Source organism: Debaryomyces hansenii (genome assembly GCF_000006445.2).
Source record: "Debaryomyces hansenii CBS767 chromosome A complete sequence".
Classification (NCBI taxonomy): Eukaryota; Fungi; Ascomycota; class Pichiomycetes; order Serinales; family Debaryomycetaceae; genus Debaryomyces; species Debaryomyces hansenii.
In genome coordinates this window covers 883,757-909,459 of record NC_006046.2, presented here as the reverse complement: position 1 = coordinate 909,459, position 25,703 = coordinate 883,757, and the positions used below count along the sequence as shown (strand labels likewise).

Here is a 25,703-nt window from a genome sequence, read left to right as displayed (position 1 = left end):
TATACTGCTATGTACTAATTCCTTCTGACTATATTTCTCCAGTTGAGAGCTGTTCGTTTGCTCGATTGACTAGCTACACTAATGGACGAGCCATTGGCGACAGAACCATTGCCGGAGACATTTGAACGGCTCGATATACTCGATGAAGAACCATTGTTGGAGCTAGCTTGTTTAGGAGGAGCTGCAAATTTACCAGATAACCCAGAACCAGTTGATATGGATGGCTTATCTCCTGTGTTTTGAGAAGCAACTGGTGATGTGTATTGTATGCCATTATTGTAAGCAGTCGAATAGTCGGTTGAAATGTTTAAACTCTCAATTTCCTCAGCAAAATTCTTCTTGTATAAATCGACTAACGCTTCCTGGGACGCTCTCATGTCAGGAGTGACTAGCTTCGCGTGTAAGTGTAAACATCTGTTCAAAATGGTGCTCAATTCGTTGAAGGCATCGCTTAATAATTTGCGCGATGCAAGGTGCTTATCACCTCTGTATTCATTATCATAGATGAAATTACGATATTGTCCAACTCCACCGTTGACAGGAGAATCAACCGTACCGGCAAGTAGTCTAGATAAATCGCCTAAAAATCCTGAATACTCTGAGTTTTCTTTAAACGTATTGGTAAGCATACTTTCAGATTGTAGCAAATCATTGTTCTTGCGTACGACAGTTCTAATAGCATTATCCAAAGGTGATAATTTAACCACCACATTGCTTTTGATGTCACTCCTATTCATTAAAGTTGGGAAGGAAAGGAAAGTCTCATATGTAGTTTCTTCTGTCCATAAATCATAAACAGATGTTGCGCCTGGCAATCTCCTCATGGACGTAAAAAATCTTAAATTCTTGTTCCTTGCATATTGTCTGGCACCAACAGACGCATTAAGGAGTTTATCAGAAATCTCGTTAACAGGTTCAACACTACAGACATACAAGTACCGACCTGTTTGAACCCTCTCCATTAATTTTTGCGCTTCCGCATCATCTGTAATGATTCTTACCCCAGGATACAATTTCAACAATCTTTCATGAATCGACGTGATATGTTCGAATGGTAGGCCCTCATAGATTTGCATTTTCCCTCTAATATTTTTTGGAAAACCAGCCCCAATAAACGCAACTTTAAAGAATGATGGACTCAACTTATCCGAGGTCTCTAGATCTAAGTATAGCTTTGCAAGTTTACCATGTACATTAGCAAAACTTTTCAAGTCATATGTATATAAATTGTAAGAATCTAATAACTCATTATAGGTATCAGTAGCTCTTTCTAAGCTATTTCCTCTAATATAGTTTTTGGCAATCATATTAAATAATGTTTCTTTCCTTTCGAAGGATGATTGTTGAGGAAACTTGGGTTTTAAACTTGCGGGTAAAACTACTTGGTGGTCCCAGGTACATGTTGAAGCCAATAGTTCCAAACTTAAAGCAGCTTGAATATAATCCTGCTTCTTAATATTTTCCTCGTACATAGTATTAATGAATGAATCAAATAATTCAGGTTTATTAGCATTTTTCAAATAAGCTTTAATATTCAATAGATGGAATGATCTATCGTCGTTAAATTCAGAACCAACAGGAACGGTATTGTATTCATTCAAAGCATTTAAAAATCCTTCTAAAGTCTCGACAAATTTATAGACAACCTTGAACGCTTCATCTTCACCATCTAGTCTGATTGTCAGCCTTAATCCATCAATAAACTTTTGTTGTTCAATTGAGCTTGGCTTATAGCCATTCCTATAGTATATCTCTTTTAACCCGAGAAGACATGCCTTTTCAACATCAACAATTGAATCCTTCGCGATAAATTCGGATACCATAATCGACCATAATATTTTAACAGCTACTGCTTGACACTCCGAATCTTTCTGTAAAGCAAATAACATCAAGTCACGAAGTATATCATATTCAGTATTTATGAATTTCAATTGGTAGCCTCCGAATCGTTTAACGTTAAATCTGACGTAGTCATCTTGATTGGAATCCCAAGCCAAATTATCCCAGGATTCGTTTAATATACGAGCAATTCGATCACGGATATTGCCTGTAATTTGATAACAAGCCTTTTTTGGACCGTCGGACAAGTATTCAATAGATACTGGTGTAACAACGGCCAACCTTAGTAAACATCTCAAATAATTACCCCAAAGGACTTTTTCGAAGTTCTCTGGATTCTCAGCCCCAGGGATATAATATGAATAAAGTAATGGCTTTATGAGCTCCAAAGAAACTAAGCAACCCTCAACAAAAAGAGAATTCAAGGATAACCATTTATCTTCAGGTATAAACTTACCTTGTCTTATAATATTTACGCCAGATATTAAACTGATCAAGTCTTTACTTTCAAATTCATTTAGTAGATATTTGGAAGAATCAAAGAAATCCCCTTCAACTTCTGTATCGAGTACCTTTTTGAAACCAGCTTCTCCAGCAGATTCTTTCCCAATCTTTGCAATAAAACAAAACACAACTGCCATTTCGACTAAGACTTCAACCAAAACTTCTTCACCCACCACAGGATCAACAGATATTTCCTTAAATGGATATTCTGTTGGGAATAATGGACTAAATGTTCTCTTCGGTTTAAAACTCTCATTTCCTCTAGTAAACTTGTTGTATCTAACAAAAGCTCTTGATATTGCAGGTAAAAATTTACTCAAAGAATAACATAATGGCATTTCATCCAAATGGCCCTCCACAAAAACAGTCTTCCATATTAGAGAACAAACAGCGTTCAATATACCACATGCGAGCCTTGAAGCTTCAACGTCTATTGGACCTTGCAAAATTTGCATCGCCCATTCAACCGCCTTGGAGATCAAAAGCTTACGTGAAGGAGCATCATTGATCACAAATGTATTGAAGAGACGGTAAATTAATAATAATTTACTAAGAATAATTCTATGATCTTTCTCGGTACTAACCGTTCGATTGGTGGAATATATATCCTTATCAATTCCTAGCCCTCTAATTCCAACCGAATCAAGATAGTTCACAAAGAATTTCAAAGTTTCAACCCCACCAATATGAAGATTACGGGAAAGTACATCATCGAGAATTTCCAAAATTATGACCTGACTGGTGACAAAGACTTCCGAGTCAATAGAAAGAAAATATGAACCTGACATGGACATGCGAATCAAAGATTTGAAATATTGTCCTAGGTCTGTAACACCATCCATTGAAAGAACTGCAAATTTCATAAGAATGGGAGAGACTCTGCACAATGCTCTCGAGCTTGAATCCCATTTTTTTTCTGCCTGAGATAAAACAATAGATATACATTCTAAAACATAGGCTCCCACTGGTGGTAAACGAATTTGCTTTTCCATGAAAGTATCAAGTAAATATAAATAGCGACTTTGTTTGCCAAAAATAACATCTAATAAATGCACAATTGCAATGAAAGTTGACCACTTCAACTCGTCAATAGAGGGAGACGGTTCTTGCTTTGTTGATATTTCAACAATAGAAAACAAGTCCTTCAATAATTCCTTAAAATACTTCACCAATTGATGTAATTTTAATTCTTTAAAAGCAACCAATGAAGAATTTAATTGCAGAATACCTTCGTCCCCGTTTTGAAAAAACTTTTCATACTGAAATACGTTATCAATGGCTAAATCGTAGTTGAAAGTTTTACCAACATAATCCGTAGATATTTTTACACTTGCTATAGCTGACCCTTGAAAAACGGATTTAAGTTCAATAATGTGGTTCTTACTATCAATTCTAACTAGCTGATCTTTTGACTTATAAATAAGTTTTCCTTGAGCTATCAAGCTCCCGTTAGAGTATAAAGAAAAGAGAATGAATTCATCCCCTGTTGTGTCGTCATTTTTTAACTCAACACCATGGACTTTTATTATTTCCCCTATTGATTCATTTGGACAAACAGTTAAGAATTGCCATTTTTTCTGGAAGCTTTGGTTAGATGCTTTTGAAAATGAAATCAAACTATTATCTGGAGAACTAGCTTCAATTGTTAATAAATCTTCCGAGGCACCTCCATCCAACAAAGTAACCTTCCCCATCCTCAAATAAAGACGTTCATATTTCTCTGTTAATGGATCGAAATAAATCGCGCTTATCCTAGGAATTGATTTTGGAGTATTATCATCAGCATCGAGAACTGTCTTAATTTGATGCTTAAAATCTTTTATTGAAACAGTTAATGTTTCAGCTCTTGGATTAATGGCAATACCAGTCTTTGATCCCTCAATTATTCTATCAACAACTTCACCGAACCCATTATTTACAATACTATCGAAACGATAGTTTTTGGAGTCTTTATTCTGGTCCATGTAAGATCCAAAGAGTCTGATTTTAAATAATTGCTCATCTGAAGCTTTAGAAGCATATTCTTTAGTGAAAAGCTTGCTGATGTCTGCAACGCCTGCAGCAACTCCCTTCTTGATACTTTTCTCTTGGGCTTTTTTTGATCTATCTTTTGTATTTAATTCAATTTCTTCTGTAACCACTGCTACTAAATAGACATTACCGGAAGTAATTTCGTTTGATGGTATATTCTTGAATAACGCAGCTTGCATTTCTTCAGAATCGATAAACGAGTCCGCAGCATTAACTTTGACTGCAAAAGTTTCAGTTAACCTTACACGATCATAACGAATGTAAAAATATACAACCATGCCTGAGGATCCAGTTGGTTGATAAGTAGATGACCCTTGGAGAGACTTAAAGTCAATTAGAAGGTGTGATACTGGTTTGGGAACGAGTCTCTGGTTGGGTTGAGGAGTAAGGGAATAACTAAGTTTATCGACGTGTGCATTGATAGGGAATTCAGGAGACAAGGAACATAAAACTTGGTTTAATGCAATTCTAGGGGGTATTGCATTGGAATTCGACAATAAATTACCTGTTAATGCATCTCTTGCTAAGATTGCCTTATAGCCTGATGAATCTGCTTTTTCGTTACTCAGGTCGAATAATTGGACGCCAAATCTTTCACTATGCGACGCAAGCATCTTTGGAATCTTATTTAACAATAGGATAGCAGTCGCTTTAGCTACTTGTGATTCGCTTGAGCATAGAGCGTTCGCTAACAATTTAAGTCTAGTCTCATCCAAACTGTAATAAATCTGGCATAATTTATGGAATAACCTAAATTCTCCAATTGAATATAAAGCAAATATATGCGATGTTAATAACTCAAGGGCGTATTTCATTTCTGCAATTAGATCATTATTCTCATCAAAAGTTGTAATGGGAAGCAGTGGAATACGCGCTCTGAATGAATTCCCCTTATCATCGGAGGCACCTTCTAACGCTTGCCTATGTGCCATTTCAAAATCTTGGATAGAAGGAATTGTAGTTCCATTTTCATAGTCTTTGAGCTCATTGTCAACTGTGGACGATAATGCTACTTCCTCAACGATTTGGATATATTTCAATGGAAATACTACAATATCAATGTTTTGTCTTGGTATTTCATCAAGATTAACAGAAGTGATAGTGAAATCACTTGGAAACGGTTTGCTGATTGTATGTCCTCTTGCCCATCTACTGTTGTGTGTTGTCTCAAAAATGTAAACTTCGTCACCGGGATATAAATTTTTCAAATTATCATTGATTAAATCGGGATGCTTTTCGAATGGTAAGAAGGGTTTAACAACTTTTCCTCGTAAGAATGCTTTCGTGGGTTCCCAATTCATCTTGGCTTCTTATAATATCAAATGAAAGCGTATTCAGTAGCTTAATTGAATACCTTTAATGCACTACGTATTAAATAAGGCTCGCATAAATATTGAAATTTTTTTTTGCCAAAAATTTCATAATAAACCCAAATTGGGAATTTTTTTGATTTAGTACCTTTTTTTTTTTCTGTCCTTAATATGAAATACGGAATTAAAAAGTAATATAACCGTATAAAATGAAGACTATTTAGATGAATTTTAAGCAAGTTGATGTGGTCATCTTTTTAGTTGTTCTTAGACTTTATAAACTTTTGGATAGTTTAAACATGCAGCATATGTAGGGGGTCAGCAGAAGACTCAAGATAATGCAGCACATACATTAATGTTTTAAATATCACATAAAATAATTAATTTTGAATTATGTACTTTATTTCTAAATTACAAAATAAGACTGAGACCGGAGAGAATCAGTATTTGCATACATAATACTCATATTAGTACATTGAAATTCTTCTATATTACAATAAAGCCACTAAGCCAAGAATGATATAATTCTTTGGGCTACTTCTTTAAAGCTTCTAAGATTGAATTCTCTGCCAGCATCCCAAACATACCTATCCATTTCACGTCTTCCTGAATCATAATCTAGGGTTTCCAAACTTCGAGTCCTCGAGCCTGTTACAAGTCTGTGGCCAAAATAAAGTATAACGAACACCATTAAAGAACCATAGCTCGAGAAGAAGAACAACGTATCCCATTCACCATCTAAGAAGACCACATATCCCATAGCAAGTATAATTAAACCCGAGCCTACCAAGCCAAGTATCGCACTGTAGGGTTGGAAAGGGGATTTATATGGATATGCTTTATCGTTTCTACTAATAATATCGGGTCTTAATTTTAGGCCATAATAAAATCTAATAAATGACAAGCACATTGCAAACCAGGCAATAATTCCTGACGACGAGATGATACTTGTTAGATCCTGAAACACAATCGTAGCTTTCTCTGATACACAAAGATAGGCAAATAATCCAAAACATGCCGAAAATAACACTGCATTATACGGGATTCCATAATTATTACAATAGGTTAAAACCTTAGGCGCCTTCTTTTGTAGGGCTAGAGAATAAATTGTTCTCGAGCTAACATATAATTGGGCATTACCACAACTGACAGCAAAAAACGTCAAAAGCGCATTTGACACTGAACTGAATTTACAAAGATTTGCACTTTGTAAAGCAACAATCCAAGGACTTTGAGATCCACTTCCAAATCCACCAAAAACTGTCGAGTCAGAATTGCAATTAAAACCACCGACATATTTCATGGTGTATTCATTAATTTCGTGCTCATCTCCACTAATGCTTGTGTTTCCCAGAAGATATCGTAATAACCTTGGATCACCAGCATAAATATTCAACGACACCAAAAAAATTGATAAACAATAAAGAATAATAATTCTCCAAAATACTCTTCTTGTAGCAGATGGCAATGCCTTTCTTGGGTTTTTTGCTTCGCATGCGGCAATGCAAACAATCTCTGTTCCACTATATGCATAAGCGGTAACTAATAATGCAGTTAGGAGTGATAAAAATCTCCCTTTATCTCCACCTATTGCAAGACGTGAACTTGTAGATCCATTGTCTTTCAAATTGAATGAAGGTCGGAATAACCCAAATATTATATTATGTTCAAAATCAGACTTCAGACGTTGCCAATATTTAAATCCAATCTTTTCGGAACCAAATCCGCCTGTATTTAGCACAATCATTATAACCATCATAATCAATACACATATTATTTTAATAAGACTTGAGATATATTCAATTTCCCCAAATATCCTGACATCCACCAAGTTACTAATCACTATCAGACTTAAAAATAATGTGACAAACCCAGCTATAGATCCTTCATGATGAGTAATTTTCAAATTGGGGTAATAACTCAACATCATTACACTAGCAAGAATCTCTCCAGCCAACCCAAATGCAAAACTTGCAAAATACAACCACCCTACAGCAAATCCAAATGATTCATCCACAAACCTTGAACTGAGACCAGATACACCATCAATCACCGAGACAAAGGTGACCATTTCGCAAAATGATACCATAGTAGCCAATACAATTAAACCACAGATTGTAAATGCCAATAACGTTCCGAATCCTCCTGCTAGAACAAATGCCTTTCCACTATTCAAAAATAATCCAACTCCAAGTGTCCCACCAAAAGAAATCATTTGTAAATGCCTGATTTTCAATTTCCGTTGAAGGTACTTGCTCTGCTTCTTATTAGAAGGAGGAATGGTATCGTCGCCATCAAATAATGACTCCGTAGAGCTTTCCTTCCTAGTTATTTTCTTATCTATACGATACCACGGTATTCTGCTTTTTTTTTTGGACTTGATCCGCTTCAAATCATCACTTTTGTTATCATGATAAAAGTTCTCTGCTAAGTCTCTTGACTTGATAATGCTCAAAACATTATCTTTATGTTTCTCCATGACACCTTGATGGATTACTTCATTTATCTCTGTTTGCTTGATATATTTATTGTAATCATCCATCAGAGATAAATCAAATACAGATGCATCCTCCTCAAAATTCCCTCCTCGTTGTTTCTTTAAATTTTCATACGCCTTCAAGTATTGGAACCTATCGTCATTTTCCTGAGCTTCGGAAATCAGTATCTTACCAATAATTGAAGCGTCGAGAGAAATGTCCCTTTTGGACGATAACGTACTCAATTCGATGTCAGACGTAGTATCAAAATGCAGTTGGAATAGGTTTCTCTCCAGTACAGATTCCGCGGATCTGTTAAGGATTTTTTGTTTATTGAATATGTTTCTGAACTGTCTTACTGAGCTGTGCTCGCTTATATCTACGCTCTCTTCATCTGAATGTATAGTAGGGTATTTCACATTCGAGCTGTTAATACTAGGAAATAAATCATTATTTTTAGACGAACTGTTAATACTGGGAAACAAATCATTATTGTTACGCTCTGAATATGATGCTTCCAGATCAGACCCCCCATGGGCCATTTTTACTATTATCTTCGACTGGTATACTTGTGTTATGAGTAGTCATAAGCAGACAGTGAATGCCTGATTACTGTGAAGCGATATTACTCTACTTATAAATATTACCATATGCAGGAATTTAAAATCCACTAAGCTCATCCTATAGACGAACGATCAAAACATCAAATATTCAATATACTGCTACAACTCTACTGTCAACAATCTTTTAAACTACCATCATGTCCACACGATAGGTAGCCTAAAAAATTGCGTCAGAAGCCAATATGGTGCAATAGCAACGACACTGTGTCCAAAGGTGTAAGCAAGCTTATCAATCCTTCGAACGAATAATCCAAAAATAAAGGTAACATTTTATAAAAGTCATCAATGATGACGTTTCAGTTGTTACACTGAAAAGAACAGATACTACACTTGATCTAAGCCAAAAGGCAAAGAGATTTGGCGCGCAGAAAAAGGGAGCATAGGGGAATATCCAGTATTTATACTATTTATCAAGGTCGGGTAACCTCTTCGCCAAAGACGTCGTGTGGCTCTCGAATATATTTTTACTACGGCCTTCTACACAGTGGAACCTTGTATCTGTTCGAGGACTCATCCTATTGTTCACGATTGTGTTATGGCGTAATGTTTATGGTTGTTTTTAGTAGCAGAACAGAAACCCTGGTTACTATGCACTTATAAGAAACTTTTTACGAGTGGAACCTTCTGGAATTTTCTTAAGATTACGGTGGAACAGATAGAAAATGTCAGAAATTAGATAACTTGTTAGTTGACCGAAATAGGAAATTACACCCCTCGCCGCACATCTCATCCTCTTGCTAAATGCATTGGGGTCTGAAAAATTTTATCTATAAAAAAATTAGAATATACCTCTAACGTAAGATAAAGGAATAATTGAAATAGTAACATTAGAGTAAATAGTCTGCTGACATTGCAATAATTACAGTTGGAAAGAAAAAACGTACAAGAAACACAAAAACTTAGCAAGAATGCCAGCCTATAGACCAAGTAATAGATATAATAGAAAAAACTATTTTACCCCTAAGCCAACGGCAAATAAGGGAAAACAATATAGAAAGTACTATCATCAACAACCATCCAAGGTGGTTTATGTTGAGGAACCAGATAGCGAACTTGAAAGTGAACCAGAAAGTGAAGAGACTGATTACAGCGAAGAAGTTGAAGATTGCGATATAGAATCGGAAGTATACGAGTTTGACTTAAACGATAATCAACAACCAGAATTTGAATATTACGAAAGCAGTGATTATGACACTGAAGATTATAATGATATCGTAGACTTGAATGACGAGTTAGAAAATGCTGCTATTGATAGATTAGACTCAAGAGGTAAAGTTTATGATTTAAACGATGAGTTAGTAAGATATTATGATGATTCTGATTCTGAGTCTGAATCTGAGTCTGAATTGGATTCTGAATTGGATTCTGAATTAGATTCTGATTCCGAATTCGATTCTGAATTGGAGGCTGAATTGGCGTTGTACGAACCAGAAGACATATTGGACATTATTGACTTGAATGACCAATTACAAGCTGAAGCCTTAAAGCAAATCACCGGTGGTGAGTATGATGATGCATCCGATGAAAGTTCATCTGACAGTGATTCTGATGATTCTGATGATTCTGATATGGACTCGGATAGTGAAAGTGAAACTGATCTTGATATTGAATATTCATCTGACGAAGAAGACTTAACCGATCAATTACAACTCGAAAATGTCAGACAAGTATTTGCAGATGATTTAGTCAGTGAAGACGAGGTCTCAGTTCCATCTGAATCTGACTTAGATTCAGAAACTGAATACATAGAAGTGGAATCCGATATGGACTCTGGCTCTGAAGACGAATCAAAATTTGATATATGCGATGCATGTGATGCTTTTTATGATGAGTCCTCTGATTCATCTGAAGATGAAGGTATTACTATTTACAGACATAGGTTTGACTTGCCAGATAGCTATGGTAGTGACTACGAAATTGAATCTGACTATTCCGATGAAGAAATCCCAGAACAATTTTTGTTACGTGCTGATGACTCCGATGAAGAAATTGCTATGATTGATTTATCTGAAGATTTACAAAACAGTAAGGACTGTGAATTAGTGGATTTAGATGATCACACGTATAAATTAAACTTAAGGTTCCCATCAATAGTGAAAGACGAATTAAAAATAGATTTCATCAAAAATAAGAATGAATTAGTTATTAGTGGTAGATTCAATTTTGATGCTGATAGTGACGACGAAGAAATTGAAGAAGAAATTCAAGAAGAAATTCAAGAAATTGAAGGTGAAAAGGAAGAAGACAAGGAAGCTAACGAAGACGTTGCTGATGTTCAAGCTTCATCGTCATCATCATCTGACTCCTCGTCATCGTCATCATCGTCATCATCATCCTCAGATTCGGAATTATCCGATTCTGAATCATCAAGTTCTTCTGAATCAGATGACTCTGATTCTGATTCTGAATTTTCGAGCTCAGACTCCGACAGTTCTGACTCTGAAGAAGTTCAAGAAGATACCGAATCTTTAATCCAAGATTTCGCAAACCACGAAATTAGATTTGAAAAGCATTTCCAATTTGACAAAGTTATAAAATTCAATCAAATTAAAGCTAAGTTTTTAAGAAATGGTGAATTAGAATTAATAATTCCTAATGAAAATCAAGAGAACATACTTTCAATCAATGTTGAAAGCGAAGATGAAAGCGTCACTGATGAAATTGTTAACCAAATCGAAGGTTCGAATGCTAGCGTGGAAGCCGGTGTTGAAAGAGATGAACAATATGAAGATGCATCAATGGAACAATAATCAACTCTGTTTATTGGTATGGTAATATATAGATTAGGATTATAAAATTAATATATAGGTGTTAAAATTTTACGAAAAAAAAAGATTTATTAAATTGTGTAGTTTGTAATTATACTATTGTCACTGACTTATTTTACAGCTAACTGGTAACTGAAATTGATTGTGAAAATGACTATCCACCTATAAGTGAATAACAAATAGAAATAAATAAAAATAGAATGCAACGCCTAAATTGAACTGAAGCTCCAAATCTAAATTTTTGGAGAAAAAATAAAAGGTCGTCAAAAGAGTTAATCCTAATCAGAAGATTCTACATCTGACTCAACATTAATACCCTCAGACTTTTTTTCCTTATCATTAACAAAGACTTCTTCAATGCCGTTGTCGCTATCAAAAGAACCATCACCTATTTGACTAACGTCGTAATTATTGGCCTTAAGATAATTAATGAAATCGTAGTCCTCTTGGTTGATTGCATTCTGTCCAACTGATGGACAGAAAAATAAAGCCAAAAAAGCTGAAAACATACATAACGCTGATGAAACATAAAAAGGTGCCTGGTTACCTTTATCAGTTTCTTCACCACCAGCATTCTTAATGATAATAGGGAAAACATAAGTACCAACAAATGCACCGATTTTTCCCATTGCGGCAGCAATACCATAATAGGTCCCACGTACAGAAGTTGCACTCGTTTTAGAAGCTACTGCTCCAATATTATCACCTGGACCTAATTCACCCAAGGTAGAAAATATACCATAAACAACAACAAACGCACCAATATGCTCTTTCAATTTTGGATAGCAGCCAGACATGATAAACCCAACGATGCCTTGTAAAAAGGTACCTAGAACGATACTAAATCTAGGCCCAATGTAATCCGAGAGTAATGCTCCTAAAAATGCACCAGGAATGTAAAACAAGTTAAATACAACATTCCATCCGAAGGTCTGGTATAAATTTCCATCAGGAACAACATGCTGAAGAATGACTGATGAATAAATACCAAAGGAGTAGGCTGAGAAATCATAAATAAACCAGATTAAAGAAACAATGGTCAATCTAAACCAGTAGAATTTCAATATCAATAGATAAGGAACCTTCTTGACCTTTTTCATACTCATTTTTTGAAATGATTCACTATCTTTCATCTTCAATCTCATGAAAAATAAAGAAATGGGTGGAATCGCACCTATACCTAAAGTCAATCTCCATACTGGTTCCAAGTTATGTTCTCTGAATATCCAAAGACAGACCAACGGAACAAAAGCACTTACAACGAAACCAGTATCAATCATGAAATTCGTAAACCAAACAAAATAACGGTTTCTCTTGCCTTCAGGTAACTGATTAGCAAATTCTGATGCAATAACCGAAGCAGTAGGATATTCAGCACCAATTCCAATCCCTAAGAAAAAACGGAAAACTGTAAGTGCAGTGAATAATGAAGTAGGATCCCCATTTCTCTCCCAAGTTCCAACCGTACATAATAATGTGAAAAAAATCAACATAATGTTAGCACTGAGCATACCTCCTTTTCTGGCAATGTTATCAGAAATATACCCGAAAACCAATTGCCCCACAACAGTACCTGCAAAAGCAATCGAAGAAACATTCGATATGGCATTAGATTTGGAATATGCATCTCCGTAAATCGATTTCAAACAGGTTGACACAGTCCCAATCGAATTATTAACGTAACCATCAGAAAATAACCCTGCCCCAGAGCAAAAAGCAGGCCAGAGGGTTTTCATCTGCACCTTATCTTTTTTCTTATCAGTTGCCTCAGAGTCGGATGAAAGTTCGATATCGGGTCCACGTCTTCTACGAAGTGTCACTTCATCGTTGAGATGTCTTCTCCAACTAAATGCTAGCTCATTAAATGATTTTGGTAAATCTCTTGATGACATCCTATATTTGTTCTATTTTTTAAGATTTAAAACCGAGAATTAAACAATAGAATAATTTAGCACTATTTATTTACAAGATATAATAGTCTTAAAATATGTACATAGACAAAATTAAACTTTAACTTTGATAGCCTGCAACGTGTGATGAAAATTTTTCAAATGAAGGATTAAGGTAAGCAACGAATTTAAATGAAGTACGAACGTGGTTGAAGTATGTCAAATATCTTTATTTGTTGAGACCAATAGAATTGCATGTGCTTCGAATCATACGCAAGCCGCACGTCATATACGAACTTCCACCTTATTATCATAAGTTTAAATTTTGGTTTTTCATTATTTGACACCTGGGCTACACGCGTTCACAGTAACCGATTGTTCACAATAGCTGATTGTTCTAGTTAGAGTAAATTTTTCTATGACGACTTCCCTGTATTCAAAGACTTCAAACCTACATAAAAATATTAATTAAGTTTTCGAGAGCATAAATAAGGAAAAAAAGTATGCGAAACCTCATCAATTTACGGTAATTTGTAGATCTAATTAATTTCGGAGTTAAAAGCAAATGTTACTACACGACATACGAATCAATAAGACGTGTAAGGAAGTTATAAAGTCATAAACGTAGAGGCTGATCAAAATTGCAACTTTTGCAAGGAATTGGTCTTATCCGGTACAGGCAAATAGATGCGAATCACCACATGTGCAGCATCGCTCATCTCCATTCAACTGTCCATTTTAATTCTTCACCAGCTTTGAAAGGAACAACAGTAATATCCTTGTTACCAAACATTTCGGGGACATTGTTGGCATTCTGTACCAAGTAGCATTTATCTTTGCATTTAACATCTTGGTCACAAATTCCGTAGAAGCCTTTACCGTTGTCATTCACAAACTTCTTCAAGTTGGCTAATCTATTCTGACTTTCGAAGACCTCTGCCAAGTAAGCAATAGCATGCGATTGGGTGTAGACACCGGCACATACGCCCGTATGTTTTGCCTTGGCGGATAAAGGATGAGGAGCAGAGTCAGATCCAAAGAAGAAGTATGGTTTAGCAGACGTCGCAGCCTGTACTAAGGCACGCTTGTCAGCTGGCAACTTAGCAACTGGCTTACAAAAGTTGATAGGATTTCCAGCCCAGTTATCAATTGTAAGCGATAAATGATGAGCAGTGATGGTAGCAGCGACCTTGACATCATCACCGTCTTTGTGACCAGCATTGATTTTTTCAATCATGTCGATTGCATCCTTTGTTGTACAATGTTCCAAGATGATCTTCAAGTTTGGGAAGTCATTATGCAATTTTTCTAAGGCTGGTAAGAACTTTGGTTCGGCGTTCAAGACATGGATATCCTCTTCGCCATCCTTCGATGGTGGCTTTTCGCCATGCAAATTCAAAACAAGATTATTCTCTTCCAATGCTTTGAAAATAGGGTAGAAAGGTGTGAAGTCGTTGGGATCGACACCAGCAGCAGAATTGGTAGTAACACCAGCTGGGTAGCACTTGACACCATGAATGGCCCCTATTTTGGCGGCATCCAGAATCAATTCAGGACTTAACTCTTTCGATAAATAAAATGACATCAAAAATGTGGTCTTTGGTGACAACTTTTCTAAGTTTTGCTTATATTCAACTACCCTATCGATAGTTGTAATTGGGGGAACCAAGTTCGGCATAACGTATGCTATCGATATACCCCCCTCTCTAACAGTAGGTGTAATTAACTCCATCATTTTACCATCACGTAAGTGGACGTGCATGTCAGCGGTGATACCTAATTCGATTTCCTTGGCCATCTTTATCTGCTTTTAATCGTAAATCACTAAGTAAGAATCATCTTTTCGTTATCAATAAATTTTTCACTATGAAAAAAAAATTCCCCCGGGTATAGCTTATGTAATCATAGTTTGCAGCCATATAGGGCCAAACCTATGCCTGGATGTCATCAAAGCTAGTTGACTAACAGTAGTTAAACTATGTGATGTACGATTATTTTATCGTAAACAATTAGTGATGAATTGATTTTAAGTTTAATAGGCTTCATTTATCCCAAATTAGAAATATATCTCGTTGTCTCACCAAAAATGTAAGGCTTAATCCCTAAAAGAGACTTGACAATACGCTGGATATGGGACAACAAAATAATAAACGCTAAATACTACTTAACTACTACTATATAATATACTAACATATTGTAGACCCTTGAAAGGAGTTAGAGCGAGTGACAAGTAAAACACCTGAAAAACCATTGCAACAAGTCTAAACGGAATCGCACAGATGAGCTTCAGGTTGAGATGACAATCAACATATAAAAATGGACATATATAAGTGAACAACATAATCTCTACTTTTTCAATACATTCATTAATAATTGATATTGATTCAGACTACAAATATGGCAGCTCAAAATACTAATTCTACAGAGCAAACTCAAGACGAAACAAAAGATAACTATTCGTGGAGAACGAGGAGTGGTGGAGTTCCACGCTTCTGTGTGATCGTTTGAACAATTGATTATGAGGTAGTGTGCTATGAATTTCTTATATTGGATTTATATGTTTCGTAGTTCCAATGTATTAATATATAATTTAATTTTTACCTTATTGTAGTTTCTTGTCGTAGATATTTCTAGTGGAAAGAGTTTTATTTTCAATGAATACTGCAGAGTCAACTATATCCTGTAGAAATCCGGATATTATTTCTCTAATGCGTTCTGTGAGTCGTAAGAGACTATCGGGTGGGAATATCTCGTCGTCACATTCTTTTTGTTTCGGAGGGTGAAGCCAAAGGGAAACAATCGAATACGCTGGCATACGTTTGTACGAAACGGCACATACCGGCACTAATTTAGTTAGTTCACCATTTTGAGAAATTTCGAAATAAAATACATACACTGGATATCCTGGGGGTTGTACAACGAATTATCCATGATGGTAATGGATAGTTCCTTAAACATGGGGTATTCATATTCAAATGGAACACAAAATTCAACTGTTCCGCTGTCTATTAAATTTTTCGATTGTCTTCTTGGTGTGGTTCCAACTTTGGAAATATGGATTTTACGAGGGGCTTCTTCCATGATTCTTTTGCACACTTTTAGAGAAACTTTACAATCAGATTTAGTTTCAATGATCCTATCCATATACATCTCTTTACTGTTGTCCCCGCTTATCCTTTCCAACCATACAACCCAATCAAAATAAAACGCATAGTCAACAACGTTCTTCCTTATATTATTTAGTTGAAACATAAACGCAGCACATTGGTTGTGGTCTATTAGTCCTAATCGTGAACAAGGAACTCCATTCAAATTAATATATTTGTTATTGCTCAGGGTCTTAGAAATGGACTTAACCTTTTCAAATACTCCACAGTTATCCTGGTTAGAAATTTCTTGGTTTTCTTGAGCAGGACATAGTTTCAAGAAGTGGTTGATATTGTCACGAATCTTGAGTGGAGTGACTGATTTACCGAAGGATCCTTGTGATTTGCATCTTGCAATAAACTTCAACTGTGGCATCTCATTATCCATGCTGATTTGTTCTTCAGAACTACTCTCCTCCTGTTCTTCGTCATGGGCGCTCCCTGGTTTCAATAGTCCTAAAATACTCAGTTTTCTCTTTAATTTATTCAAAGATGCCTGATTAGTATAATTTTTCAATTCTTCTATATCATTATGAACATTTTTTGTATCGATCCAGCTTGTGTCAATACCTGTGTCTGGTATAGGGCTGCTCTGATCGATTGGATTGATATCTTCTTCTAAATCTGTAATCTGCATATCTTCATTATTACAGGATAATATTTCTATTCCATTATCATGGTGACTCTTAGAGAACCAACTGTGTCTTCTTTTTAACTGAATTGGACCTTCCATTGCTAAGTTGTTTTAATTAATGTTGTTTGTGGATGGATGCAAACTCTTCAAAAAAAATGTTCCGTTGTTGCGTTCCCGCGCAATCGACAGATGAGGACTTAATTCAACATTTACTTACAATTATAAGCTTCTAATCCTAATACGACTACAATAGATAACATGGGGTCAGTATTTCTTCCACATTTGCATTCTGGATGGCACGTTGACCAGGCTATATTATCTGAGGATGAAAGATTGGTGATAGTAAGATTTGGTAGAGATTATGAAAAAGACTGTATGATAACTGATGAGGTCTTATTTGGAATTGCAGAAAAGGTTAAGAATTTTGCCACAATATACTTATGTGATATCGACGAAGTTCCAGATTTCAATTCGATGTATGAATTATACGATCCGTGTACAATAATGTTTTTCTATAGAAATAAACATATGATGTGTGATTTTGGTACCGGGAATAATAATAAGCTAAATTTTTTGGTGCCCGATAAGCAAGAAATGATTGACATAATAGAGACGATATATAGGGGAGCGAGAAAGGGTAAAGGTTTGGTGATAAGTCCGAAAGATTACAGTTCGAGTCGTAGGCCATAATAATTCAAATTAGAAATGTATAAAATAGTATATAATAATTCGAAAATATTAAGATTGATACTTATTCTTGAGTATCATTTTGTGCGTAGAAGAAATTGACCCCCAATAACTTCAGTTCGGGCCCATTCTTCTTTATCCAATCTCTGACACCTGAACTTGGAGTACCAGTGCCCCAGTTAGGTCTATCTTTTGGAGTCTCAAACTTAGATACCGATGGATCCTGTCTAAATAATAAAAATACATAACGATGCTTACCGGTCTTAGGTGGTGGTGCTGGACCTTGGTAAGACAAGAGTTCTTTACCCTTTGAGTAATCCAAAACAGTAGTCAAGGATTCTGCAGACTCAACGTCGTTACTATTAGCATTCAATGGTAAATCGGTAACAATCCAATGAGCATATTCAGACCACTTATGGTCCTTATGAGATGGTGCATCTGGATCGGTCAAAACCAACGTGAATTTATCATTATTCGAAATTTCAAAGTCATTCTCTTGGCCTGGAGAATTAAGGGTAAACTGAATAACAGGGTGGTGCTGAGTATTTTCCACTTTTAAGGTATTTCCTAACGCAACATGGTCTTGTTCATTGTACTCAATTGTCAACAAACCTTGAGTGTCAAACTTATCAACCACATCAGGAATGATCTTATGCTTGGTATATGATTCATCCAAAGATTGGGAAATTGTCATCAAATTCATTGCTTGTTTATAGTTATTATAAGTTGGTATTCTATTTCTGGTCAATAAAGAATTTGTTCGAGGTATAATCCGAGTCGAGTTCTTAATTATACTCCTTGAGGCAGTAAACATTCTCTTGAATATATTTGAAGATTATTATTATTTACTTATATATTGCCTTGGTTTATAAAGAAGCAATGTGAATCATTGCTTTTCTAAAGCAAATATAGTATAAAAAAATTATCCCTCGTTCTGGGGTAGCCGAGCCAAATCCGATTTACTCCGATCCGTATTCATTCATTGATTATTAAGTTCATTACATTATTACTATGATCATATATATATACGTTTTATAAGGTACAATCATAAATATACGTAGTTTTCAACACATAATACAAGGAAAACATTGATAAGTCGCTTTAGAATTAAATACATTTAGTTAATTGTTAGATATTTTGTACTCGTTGTAGATATCATTCGTAAACTTGGAAGTTGAAATTCTGAAATTCATTTCGGTTGCTGATTTGGGGTGGTTGTGTAGTTCCTTCTGGGAACTGGGGCATCTCAGAATAATTTTGTTCCAGTTTTATTTGTTGTGGTGGTAACTGCGGCTCGGGTTGTTCTGCTTGTGATTGATCTTTTTGTTGTTGTTGCTGTTGTTGTTGTTGTTGTTGTTGTTGTTGTTGTTGTTGTTGTTGTTGTTGTTGTTGTTGTTCTAGTTGTTGTTGTTCTAGTTGTTGTTGCTCTAGTTGTTGTTGCTCTAGTTGTTGCTGGTGTTGCTGATGTTGTGCCTGTTGCTGATGTTGTGGTTGTTGTGGTGGTGGTGGTGGTTGTTGTTGCTGTTGTTGCTGTTGTTGTTGCTGCTGTAACATTTGCTGTTGGAGCATTTGTTGGTGGAGAATCTGCGGATCATTTATTTGCCTATCATCATTCTTTATGTCTTGATCTTCGTTGATATTCCCAGGAATGTGCGAAATATTCTTAGGCTGGCTTGTGGGTATTTGCTGCTGGCTTGCGTTAGACAATGTTGGATTCGAATTTGGAGGGATATTAGCGTAGCTTCCAGATCTGGACAGGGATGAGTATGACTTTTTAGGCTTTTCTTCTTCTCTTGGAACAATATCAATCAAGAAATCAAACATATCACTCTTTGTTAATGCAGCAGCTATATCCGACTTCTGTAATGTTCTTCTCTTGTTTTCTTCGGCATGAATCCATGCTCTCATAGTTAATTCCGTTATAAAAACATCACATCCCTTGGCGAACAAAATTGGGGCTTCTGCACTTATCATTCGAACGTCTTCGTCTGTTTTCATGACTTTTTTGATTCTAGCTAACGGTAACTGGTGGTTCTTAAAATCGTGTTCATCGTGTTCGATCGAATTAATAGTTTCCTGCCAATATTGCATCATCATATCTCTATAAACTCCCGTTAAACCCTGTCCAACATTATTGAATGCGCCTCCTGGTTGTTGCAGTTGGGCTGCTGCTGCTGCCTCGGCTGCCGCTTGCGCTGCCAACAACTCTTCTTCATCTACTATATTCTGAGTAGGTGCTGGATGAGATGGTATTTGCTCTTCTTGTTCCTCTTGCTCTTGGTGTTGTAAAGTGGCTATTTCCGACCCGTCCAAGTAGTTTTCCTCGTATCTATCCATGATTTCGTATTAATTTGTTGAATTTGATGTGTTGAAGTTAGAATTCAAATTAAGTCTGTCGAATTTTTCAATCGTCCCTCGTTGTAACTTCCTTATGAATAATCAGTCTCCAATAATAGTTAATGAACTCTAATATATACAATATACCGATATCGCCTATGTTTCCAATTCTATTGATATTTTATGCTTTAAGCTTGCTTTATGGAAATCTATAAAACGTTGACTCAGACTGTTTACTTGAAATAAAATTTGACTATTAAAAATGCGAAACCGGATTATCAATGTAAATGAATGCAAAATGTACGACACTATACGAATTGATAGAATTGATAGAATTGACTCTTTTTTACTTCATCTCTGATCATGGAGTAGCCTACTAAAGCTAGACGGTTTCATTTGGCCAAGTGATCGACATAACGATTAATAGATTAACAAAAATCTAAAAAATTAAATGCGCAAACCCGGAATCGAACCGGGGGCCCAACGATGGCAACGTTGGATTTTACCACTAAACCATTTGCGCTAGTTCGTTGTTAAAACTATTTGGATTTATGCCCATGAAATAGCATCCATGGACGAGAATATCATCTTAACATATTTTTCTTTTAAACTTTGTTTTTTGTCATTAACAAACTTCAAATAAGATTTATGTATCATTGTTCTCTTCTCTGTCATGTTTCTTAATTTAATTGTGTTTATTTATCCTCTTTCTAGTTAATATATTATATCTTCTTTAATATTCTTAAATCATTGCAAAAATCGAATAAATTGACAAAAATTAGTAGAATATTTCTATTGTCTGCCAATAAATAAATGCTTTAAATAAATACTATCTAAGTCTATGTATATTAAATCAAATCATCCAACTAGATAAAAGTCTGAGATGTTTGAATTTCGAGGAAGAGCCTTCCATTCCTAAAGCTAAATCTTTCAAATACCAGAAAATTCCAATTATAAGAAGATAGCTGATTCCATATAATAGATAAGAGATGTATTTATGGGTATGACGGTGAATTATTGATTCCATCATGTACCCACTTATGAAGATAGCAAAATATAATGCTGGCACATAATGATGCAAATATGTGACTCTTCCCATTAAAATGAATGGAACGTAATGCAAAACCCAACCAACAAATGGCGTAACGCCTTGAATTATCAAAGTTTCCCATTCCAAATCAAAAACACCCTTACGAAAGTGTATTTTCTGTCTCTGCCACATCCATAATTTAATAACAATATATATGACAAATAGGACTAAATTAAAGGTGCTAAACCATGTGATAAAGGGATGTCCAATTAAGAAGTACTTGACTTCATTTGAAGTCCATCCACACATCCTCAACCCGGACTTCAATATTGGCCACTCCCACCATTCTGAAGATAATCTATCAAACTTATCAGAATCTGGAACTAATGCATTGTTTGAGGCCATCATACCGTAATTTAACAAAATGAATTCCTTCCAAAACTTAGGTGGAGGGGGTACGTAGAGACTTTCTGGGGCCGGTAATTTGTCATTAATATGATCTTCAATATTCCACCAAGTGCTTTTTTCTGTCAGGAAAAGAGATGATTTACAAACAACTTCACCTTGCTGGAATCCCCAAGGTGGATAGGAGAAGCCAGTCGTTGCCAAATAGCAACCCAAAACCTTGTGTCTTAATCTAAAATTAGTTGAAATAGGGTGTAATTCTTTTGGATCTTCGTTCTGAAAATCTTCAGAAGGTGACAATTCTTGCGATTGAAGTTCAACAACCCATTCATCCTTGAGGTCACTTTCATCTAAGTTTGCATAACATGAGACTTCATAGTGCGACGACAGGATAGAAGACATAATCTGATGAGAATGCAATAAGCAGCCGGAATTTTTATGAACTAATCTCATAACATCACCATCCTTGATTATCTTATCCAAAGAGTATGAATCGTTGCCTTCTTGTTCATAAGTTGCAAATTCACCTCTCAAGCCAGCTTCCAAATCAAATTCCACAAGAAACTCATTATTTTCATCTTTAAACCCATAAGTAGTGATTTGTTGTTGATGAGATCCTTCAGGATATACATGTGGATGTGAGTGGAGTAAATTCGGCGATAATCCCTGAGACCGTAATGTGATTAAAGATCCATATGCAACAGACCTAGGCCCATTCTGAAGAGTATTACCTTCTAACGAACCCTGAAATAAAGTGGAGATTGACCCATCTCCGGTCCCTGATTTTTTTAAAACAGCAAAGTGAACCTTGAAACAAGCCAAGTAAATAACAAAGGGTACGAAGATCAACGTAGTAATTCTTGAAACCCAGTGAGTGAAATAATTTCTAAGTGAAATTGGGAACCTTGAACTCGTCAATTGATAAGTTTTAATGAACAAATCGTAAATAACATATAATCCAATTAAAACCGTAACAAACAAACCAACCCATTTTACCGAACAAACGCATCCAATAGAAATACCAGTTGTCAATAACCATGTTAACCCTTTTTTCGTCAATAGTTCATCCTTAGTTCTTAAACTGTGTATGTTAACTAAACAATAGAAACATAAAACAGTAAAGAATAAGAGCATAGAATCCAACAAGATGAATTTGGATAAAGTCAAAGAAATCATTTCAAAAATAACCAGCAACGAGATAAACCACACAGTCAATTGACTATATCCCAATGCCACTGCTGTCTTATAAGCAATAGGAGTACATAATATTCCAAATGCACAATTAAAACATCTCATCAATACATAATTACAATCATCTGGGAAAGCATCACTACTTTCAAAATCGAATCCACCAGCGTAATCCGCTAAGTATCCAGATAACCCTACCAATAATTTTCCTAACGGAGGATGGACATCAAAATAGAACTCTCTTTTCAAATAGTACGATCCAAACTTCCCAAAATGGGCCTCGTCCCATACCACGTTATTTGCTGCTTCAATCCTATATAACCGGAGAAATGCCGAAAGTGCTGTCAATAAAAGCGGATTCACCAAGTTTATAAATATATCCGATAAGTCCCTTGAATTGGCCTCGTTTTGATTTAATTTCAAGCTGGATGTCTTGCTGATTATGTCTTCCAATTCGCTATCATTCAGATTATTCTCGCCATTATCACTATCACGACGTCTTCTGGATACATGCGAATAGTCAGTACCTCTAGAGGAGCCTGTAGCATACATATCCGATCCGCTAGCCATCTTATTCTGCTCTTATAATAGCTGGACAAAATATTACTATGAACCTTTCTGTCAAAATGGCCTAAGCACTCCACTGTGCCTCACGCGTTCAAAATATTTACTATGTCTTATAAACAAATGAATCATACACAGAAGAGCTATTGCACGCTAATTATTCCTTTCGTTTCTGAACTATGACATTCGTCGTTCATTCAAACAGTGTGTTGGAAATTGAGAGAGGTTTTAAGTTACATTGTTGCTTATAGTAGGTTTAGTAATCCCCTTCTCAATTTTTACTAATACGAACAAATACAGATTTTAGCGCTTATCCAGGTTACGAAGAGCATTAGTCAGAATGGCATATTAGTCAAATAAATAATGAAATAGAATATGTAAGACTAACCTTGGAATTTCTATTTGCTGCCGATGATGGTCCATGTTTAGAAGTGCGGAAATAAGGCGGACCGGGAATAACACCCATTTCCGCATTAGGTTAGCATTTCCATTTCTAATCATATATAAGACGGGACTGGCCTACTCCTTTGGTAATTTTTGAATAGATTTGAATATTAAAGAATGGAGAGTCCTGCTATTAACTCCTTATCCAAGACTCTGGAAGGAATTCATAAGGATACAGATTATTCCGAGGATATGTCAAGAAGGCAAGAAAGGTTAGAAAATTCTAGTCCTCAGCCGTACGCTAAAGATGAGGAAGAACAATTTTATTCAGATTCTGAAGGAGAAATACGTGATTTCAGAGATCAAGATAATCGCAGTATCAATAGTACACATGGTAGTACACACAGTAAACATCTGACTGTTTTAGAGAAGGTGCAATCACAATATTCGTTCTTCCATGAGAAATTGGGTAAGCAAAGAAAGGGTATTGTTATAAAATATGCATTGATTTATCTTTTGATGAGTTCATTGATATTGGGGATGTTTTCGATATATTGGGGGTCGTTTTACCAAAGAAACTCGAGACTCAAGAATTTGAATATGTTGGTGGTAATTGAAGATGACCATACTGTGGATGGAATTGAACCCGTCATTGGAAATACCATTAGAGAAATATTAAATACCGATGCTGCCAAGGCATATGGTAAATGGCACATTTTCAATCAATCAGAAATCCGGGAACAAGCAGATAAGAACAAGAATGATGTTGACGCCGAGGTACAAAGACTTATACATCACCAACAATATTGGTCATCTATATATGTGAAACCTGAAGCATCATATAATTTATACAAAGCGATTTCTGAGGGTGATGCATCGTATAACGTTACAGACAATACCATTTTGTCATACTACGAAACGGGCAGGGACTTTCTCAGTATGAATCTGTATGTTACCCCGAGTATCAAGATTATTGAACAAATGTGGTTGAAGAAACTGGCTAATGTGACTTTGTCGTTAACTAACAAGTTATCGTCATCTGAAAGATCAGACGTCTTGAGCGATTCTAACTCACTCGAACTTTTATCCACGCCAATTAGCTTCACATATATCGATAAAATCCCGTTCACCGATCCTGTTTTAACAGCTCCATCTCAAGTTGGGTTGATTTATATGATCATTATCACTTTCTTCCAGGTTAACTTTTTCATGGATGTACACAAGGGTGTTGCTTCGTTAAATATCAAACCCATGCATTTCGTTGTTTACAGAATACTTTCTTCTGTTCTTTCGTTCTTTGTCATAAGTTTATTTTTCTCCTTCCCCTCATTGGCATTTCAGGTTGATTTCACTAAGGCCTTTGGCAACTCTGGCTTTTTAATATACTGGATGATTACATTCCTTACAATGTGGGCAGTTGGTATGGCCAACGAAGTCATGGCCCTTATCTGTGTTATGGTATATCCTCCGTTAATGGGATTTTGGATGTTGTTTTGGGTTATTATAAATATTGCTCCAACCTTTGCTCCAATTGCATTATGCCCCGAATTTTACAGATATGGTTATGGATTACCTATTCATAATTCCTACGAGATTACAAAAGTCATTCTATTCGATACATATAAGGGCAATTTAGGAAGAAGCTTTGGAATTGTCATTGCTTGGGTGGTAATATTTACATTATTACTTCCATTCGTTCTCAAATTATTCCTGAAGACCATGGCTAAGAGAGCCCAGGCAGCTGCTCAGGCAGCTCAGAAGAGCGCAAATAATTAAGTAGAACTCTCATGTACATATTTTTAATCAATGCTCATTTATTTTGAACCGCGCACTTCTTGTTTACATTTATTGATGAATTGAAATACAGATCAAACACATAGGCGATTG

General features: G+C 35.7%; 12 protein-coding genes and 2 non-coding genes across 14 annotated transcripts; 3 read left to right on the top strand and 11 right to left on the bottom strand. All coding sequences in view use genetic code 12, as the record gives it.

Annotated features, from left to right (window-relative positions):
• Positions 1-14: 14 nt before the first annotated feature.
• DEHA2D10890g (DEHA2D10890p) lies at positions 15-5,675 on the bottom strand (the record flags this gene model as incomplete). Its single annotated transcript, XM_458937.1, has 1 exon — positions 15-5,675. One exon carries the CDS (start codon positions 5,673-5,675, stop codon positions 15-17), a length of 5,661 nt encoding a protein of 1,886 aa, XP_458937.2.
• Positions 5,676-6,189: 514 nt separating this feature from the next.
• DEHA2D10868g (DEHA2D10868p) lies at positions 6,190-8,703 on the bottom strand (the record flags this gene model as incomplete). The annotated part of the gene is made up of 1 exon (XM_002770253.1): positions 6,190-8,703. One exon carries the CDS (start codon positions 8,701-8,703, stop codon positions 6,190-6,192), a length of 2,514 nt encoding a protein of 837 aa, XP_002770299.1.
• A 246-nt stretch (positions 8,704-8,949) lies between these two features.
• Positions 8,950-9,151, bottom strand: SNR20. Its single transcript, XR_003013366.1, has one exon. It is a non-coding gene; the product is annotated as a U2 RNA (small nuclear RNA).
• Positions 9,152-9,692: 541 nt separating this feature from the next.
• On the top strand, positions 9,693-11,534 carry DEHA2D10824g (DEHA2D10824p; the record flags this gene model as incomplete). The annotated part of the gene is made up of 1 exon (XM_002770252.1): positions 9,693-11,534. The coding sequence occupies one exon, from the start codon at positions 9,693-9,695 to the stop codon at positions 11,532-11,534; it is 1,842 nt and encodes a 613-aa protein (XP_002770298.1).
• Positions 11,535-11,830: 296 nt separating this feature from the next.
• DEHA2D10802g (DEHA2D10802p) lies at positions 11,831-13,444 on the bottom strand (the record flags this gene model as incomplete). Its single annotated transcript, XM_458935.1, has 1 exon — positions 11,831-13,444. One exon carries the CDS (start codon positions 13,442-13,444, stop codon positions 11,831-11,833), a length of 1,614 nt encoding a protein of 537 aa, XP_458935.1.
• Positions 13,445-14,156: 712 nt separating this feature from the next.
• On the bottom strand, positions 14,157-15,239 carry DEHA2D10780g (DEHA2D10780p; the record flags this gene model as incomplete). The annotated part of the gene is made up of 1 exon (XM_458934.1): positions 14,157-15,239. One exon carries the CDS (start codon positions 15,237-15,239, stop codon positions 14,157-14,159), a length of 1,083 nt encoding a protein of 360 aa, XP_458934.2.
• Positions 15,240-16,294: 1,055 nt separating this feature from the next.
• DEHA2D10769g (DEHA2D10769p) lies at positions 16,295-17,320 on the bottom strand (the record flags this gene model as incomplete). The annotated part of the gene is made up of 1 exon (XM_002770251.1): positions 16,295-17,320. The coding sequence occupies one exon, from the start codon at positions 17,318-17,320 to the stop codon at positions 16,295-16,297; it is 1,026 nt and encodes a 341-aa protein (XP_002770297.1).
• Positions 17,321-17,479: 159 nt separating this feature from the next.
• DEHA2D10758g (DEHA2D10758p) lies at positions 17,480-17,911 on the top strand (the record flags this gene model as incomplete). The annotated part of the gene is made up of 1 exon (XM_458932.1): positions 17,480-17,911. The coding sequence occupies one exon, from the start codon at positions 17,480-17,482 to the stop codon at positions 17,909-17,911; it is 432 nt and encodes a 143-aa protein (XP_458932.1).
• A 61-nt stretch (positions 17,912-17,972) lies between these two features.
• Positions 17,973-18,722, bottom strand: DEHA2D10736g (DEHA2D10736p; the record flags this gene model as incomplete). Its single annotated transcript, XM_458931.2, has 1 exon — positions 17,973-18,722. The coding sequence occupies one exon, from the start codon at positions 18,720-18,722 to the stop codon at positions 17,973-17,975; it is 750 nt and encodes a 249-aa protein (XP_458931.2).
• Positions 18,723-19,063: 341 nt separating this feature from the next.
• Positions 19,064-20,245, bottom strand: DEHA2D10714g (DEHA2D10714p; the record flags this gene model as incomplete). Its single annotated transcript, XM_458929.1, has 1 exon — positions 19,064-20,245. The coding sequence occupies one exon, from the start codon at positions 20,243-20,245 to the stop codon at positions 19,064-19,066; it is 1,182 nt and encodes a 393-aa protein (XP_458929.2).
• Positions 20,246-20,697: 452 nt separating this feature from the next.
• On the bottom strand, positions 20,698-20,768 carry DEHA2D10692r. Its single transcript has one exon. It is a non-coding gene; the product is annotated as a tRNA-Gly (tRNA).
• Positions 20,769-20,794: 26 nt separating this feature from the next.
• DEHA2D10670g (DEHA2D10670p) lies at positions 20,795-20,920 on the bottom strand (the record flags this gene model as incomplete). The annotated part of the gene is made up of 1 exon (XM_002770250.1): positions 20,795-20,920. The coding sequence occupies one exon, from the start codon at positions 20,918-20,920 to the stop codon at positions 20,795-20,797; it is 126 nt and encodes a 41-aa protein (XP_002770296.1).
• A 178-nt stretch (positions 20,921-21,098) lies between these two features.
• DEHA2D10648g (DEHA2D10648p) lies at positions 21,099-23,438 on the bottom strand (the record flags this gene model as incomplete). The annotated part of the gene is made up of 1 exon (XM_458928.2): positions 21,099-23,438. One exon carries the CDS (start codon positions 23,436-23,438, stop codon positions 21,099-21,101), a length of 2,340 nt encoding a protein of 779 aa, XP_458928.2.
• Positions 23,439-23,993: 555 nt separating this feature from the next.
• On the top strand, positions 23,994-25,592 carry DEHA2D10626g (DEHA2D10626p; the record flags this gene model as incomplete). Its single annotated transcript, XM_458927.1, has 1 exon — positions 23,994-25,592. One exon carries the CDS (start codon positions 23,994-23,996, stop codon positions 25,590-25,592), a length of 1,599 nt encoding a protein of 532 aa, XP_458927.2.
• Between the last annotated feature and the right edge of the window lie 111 nt (positions 25,593-25,703).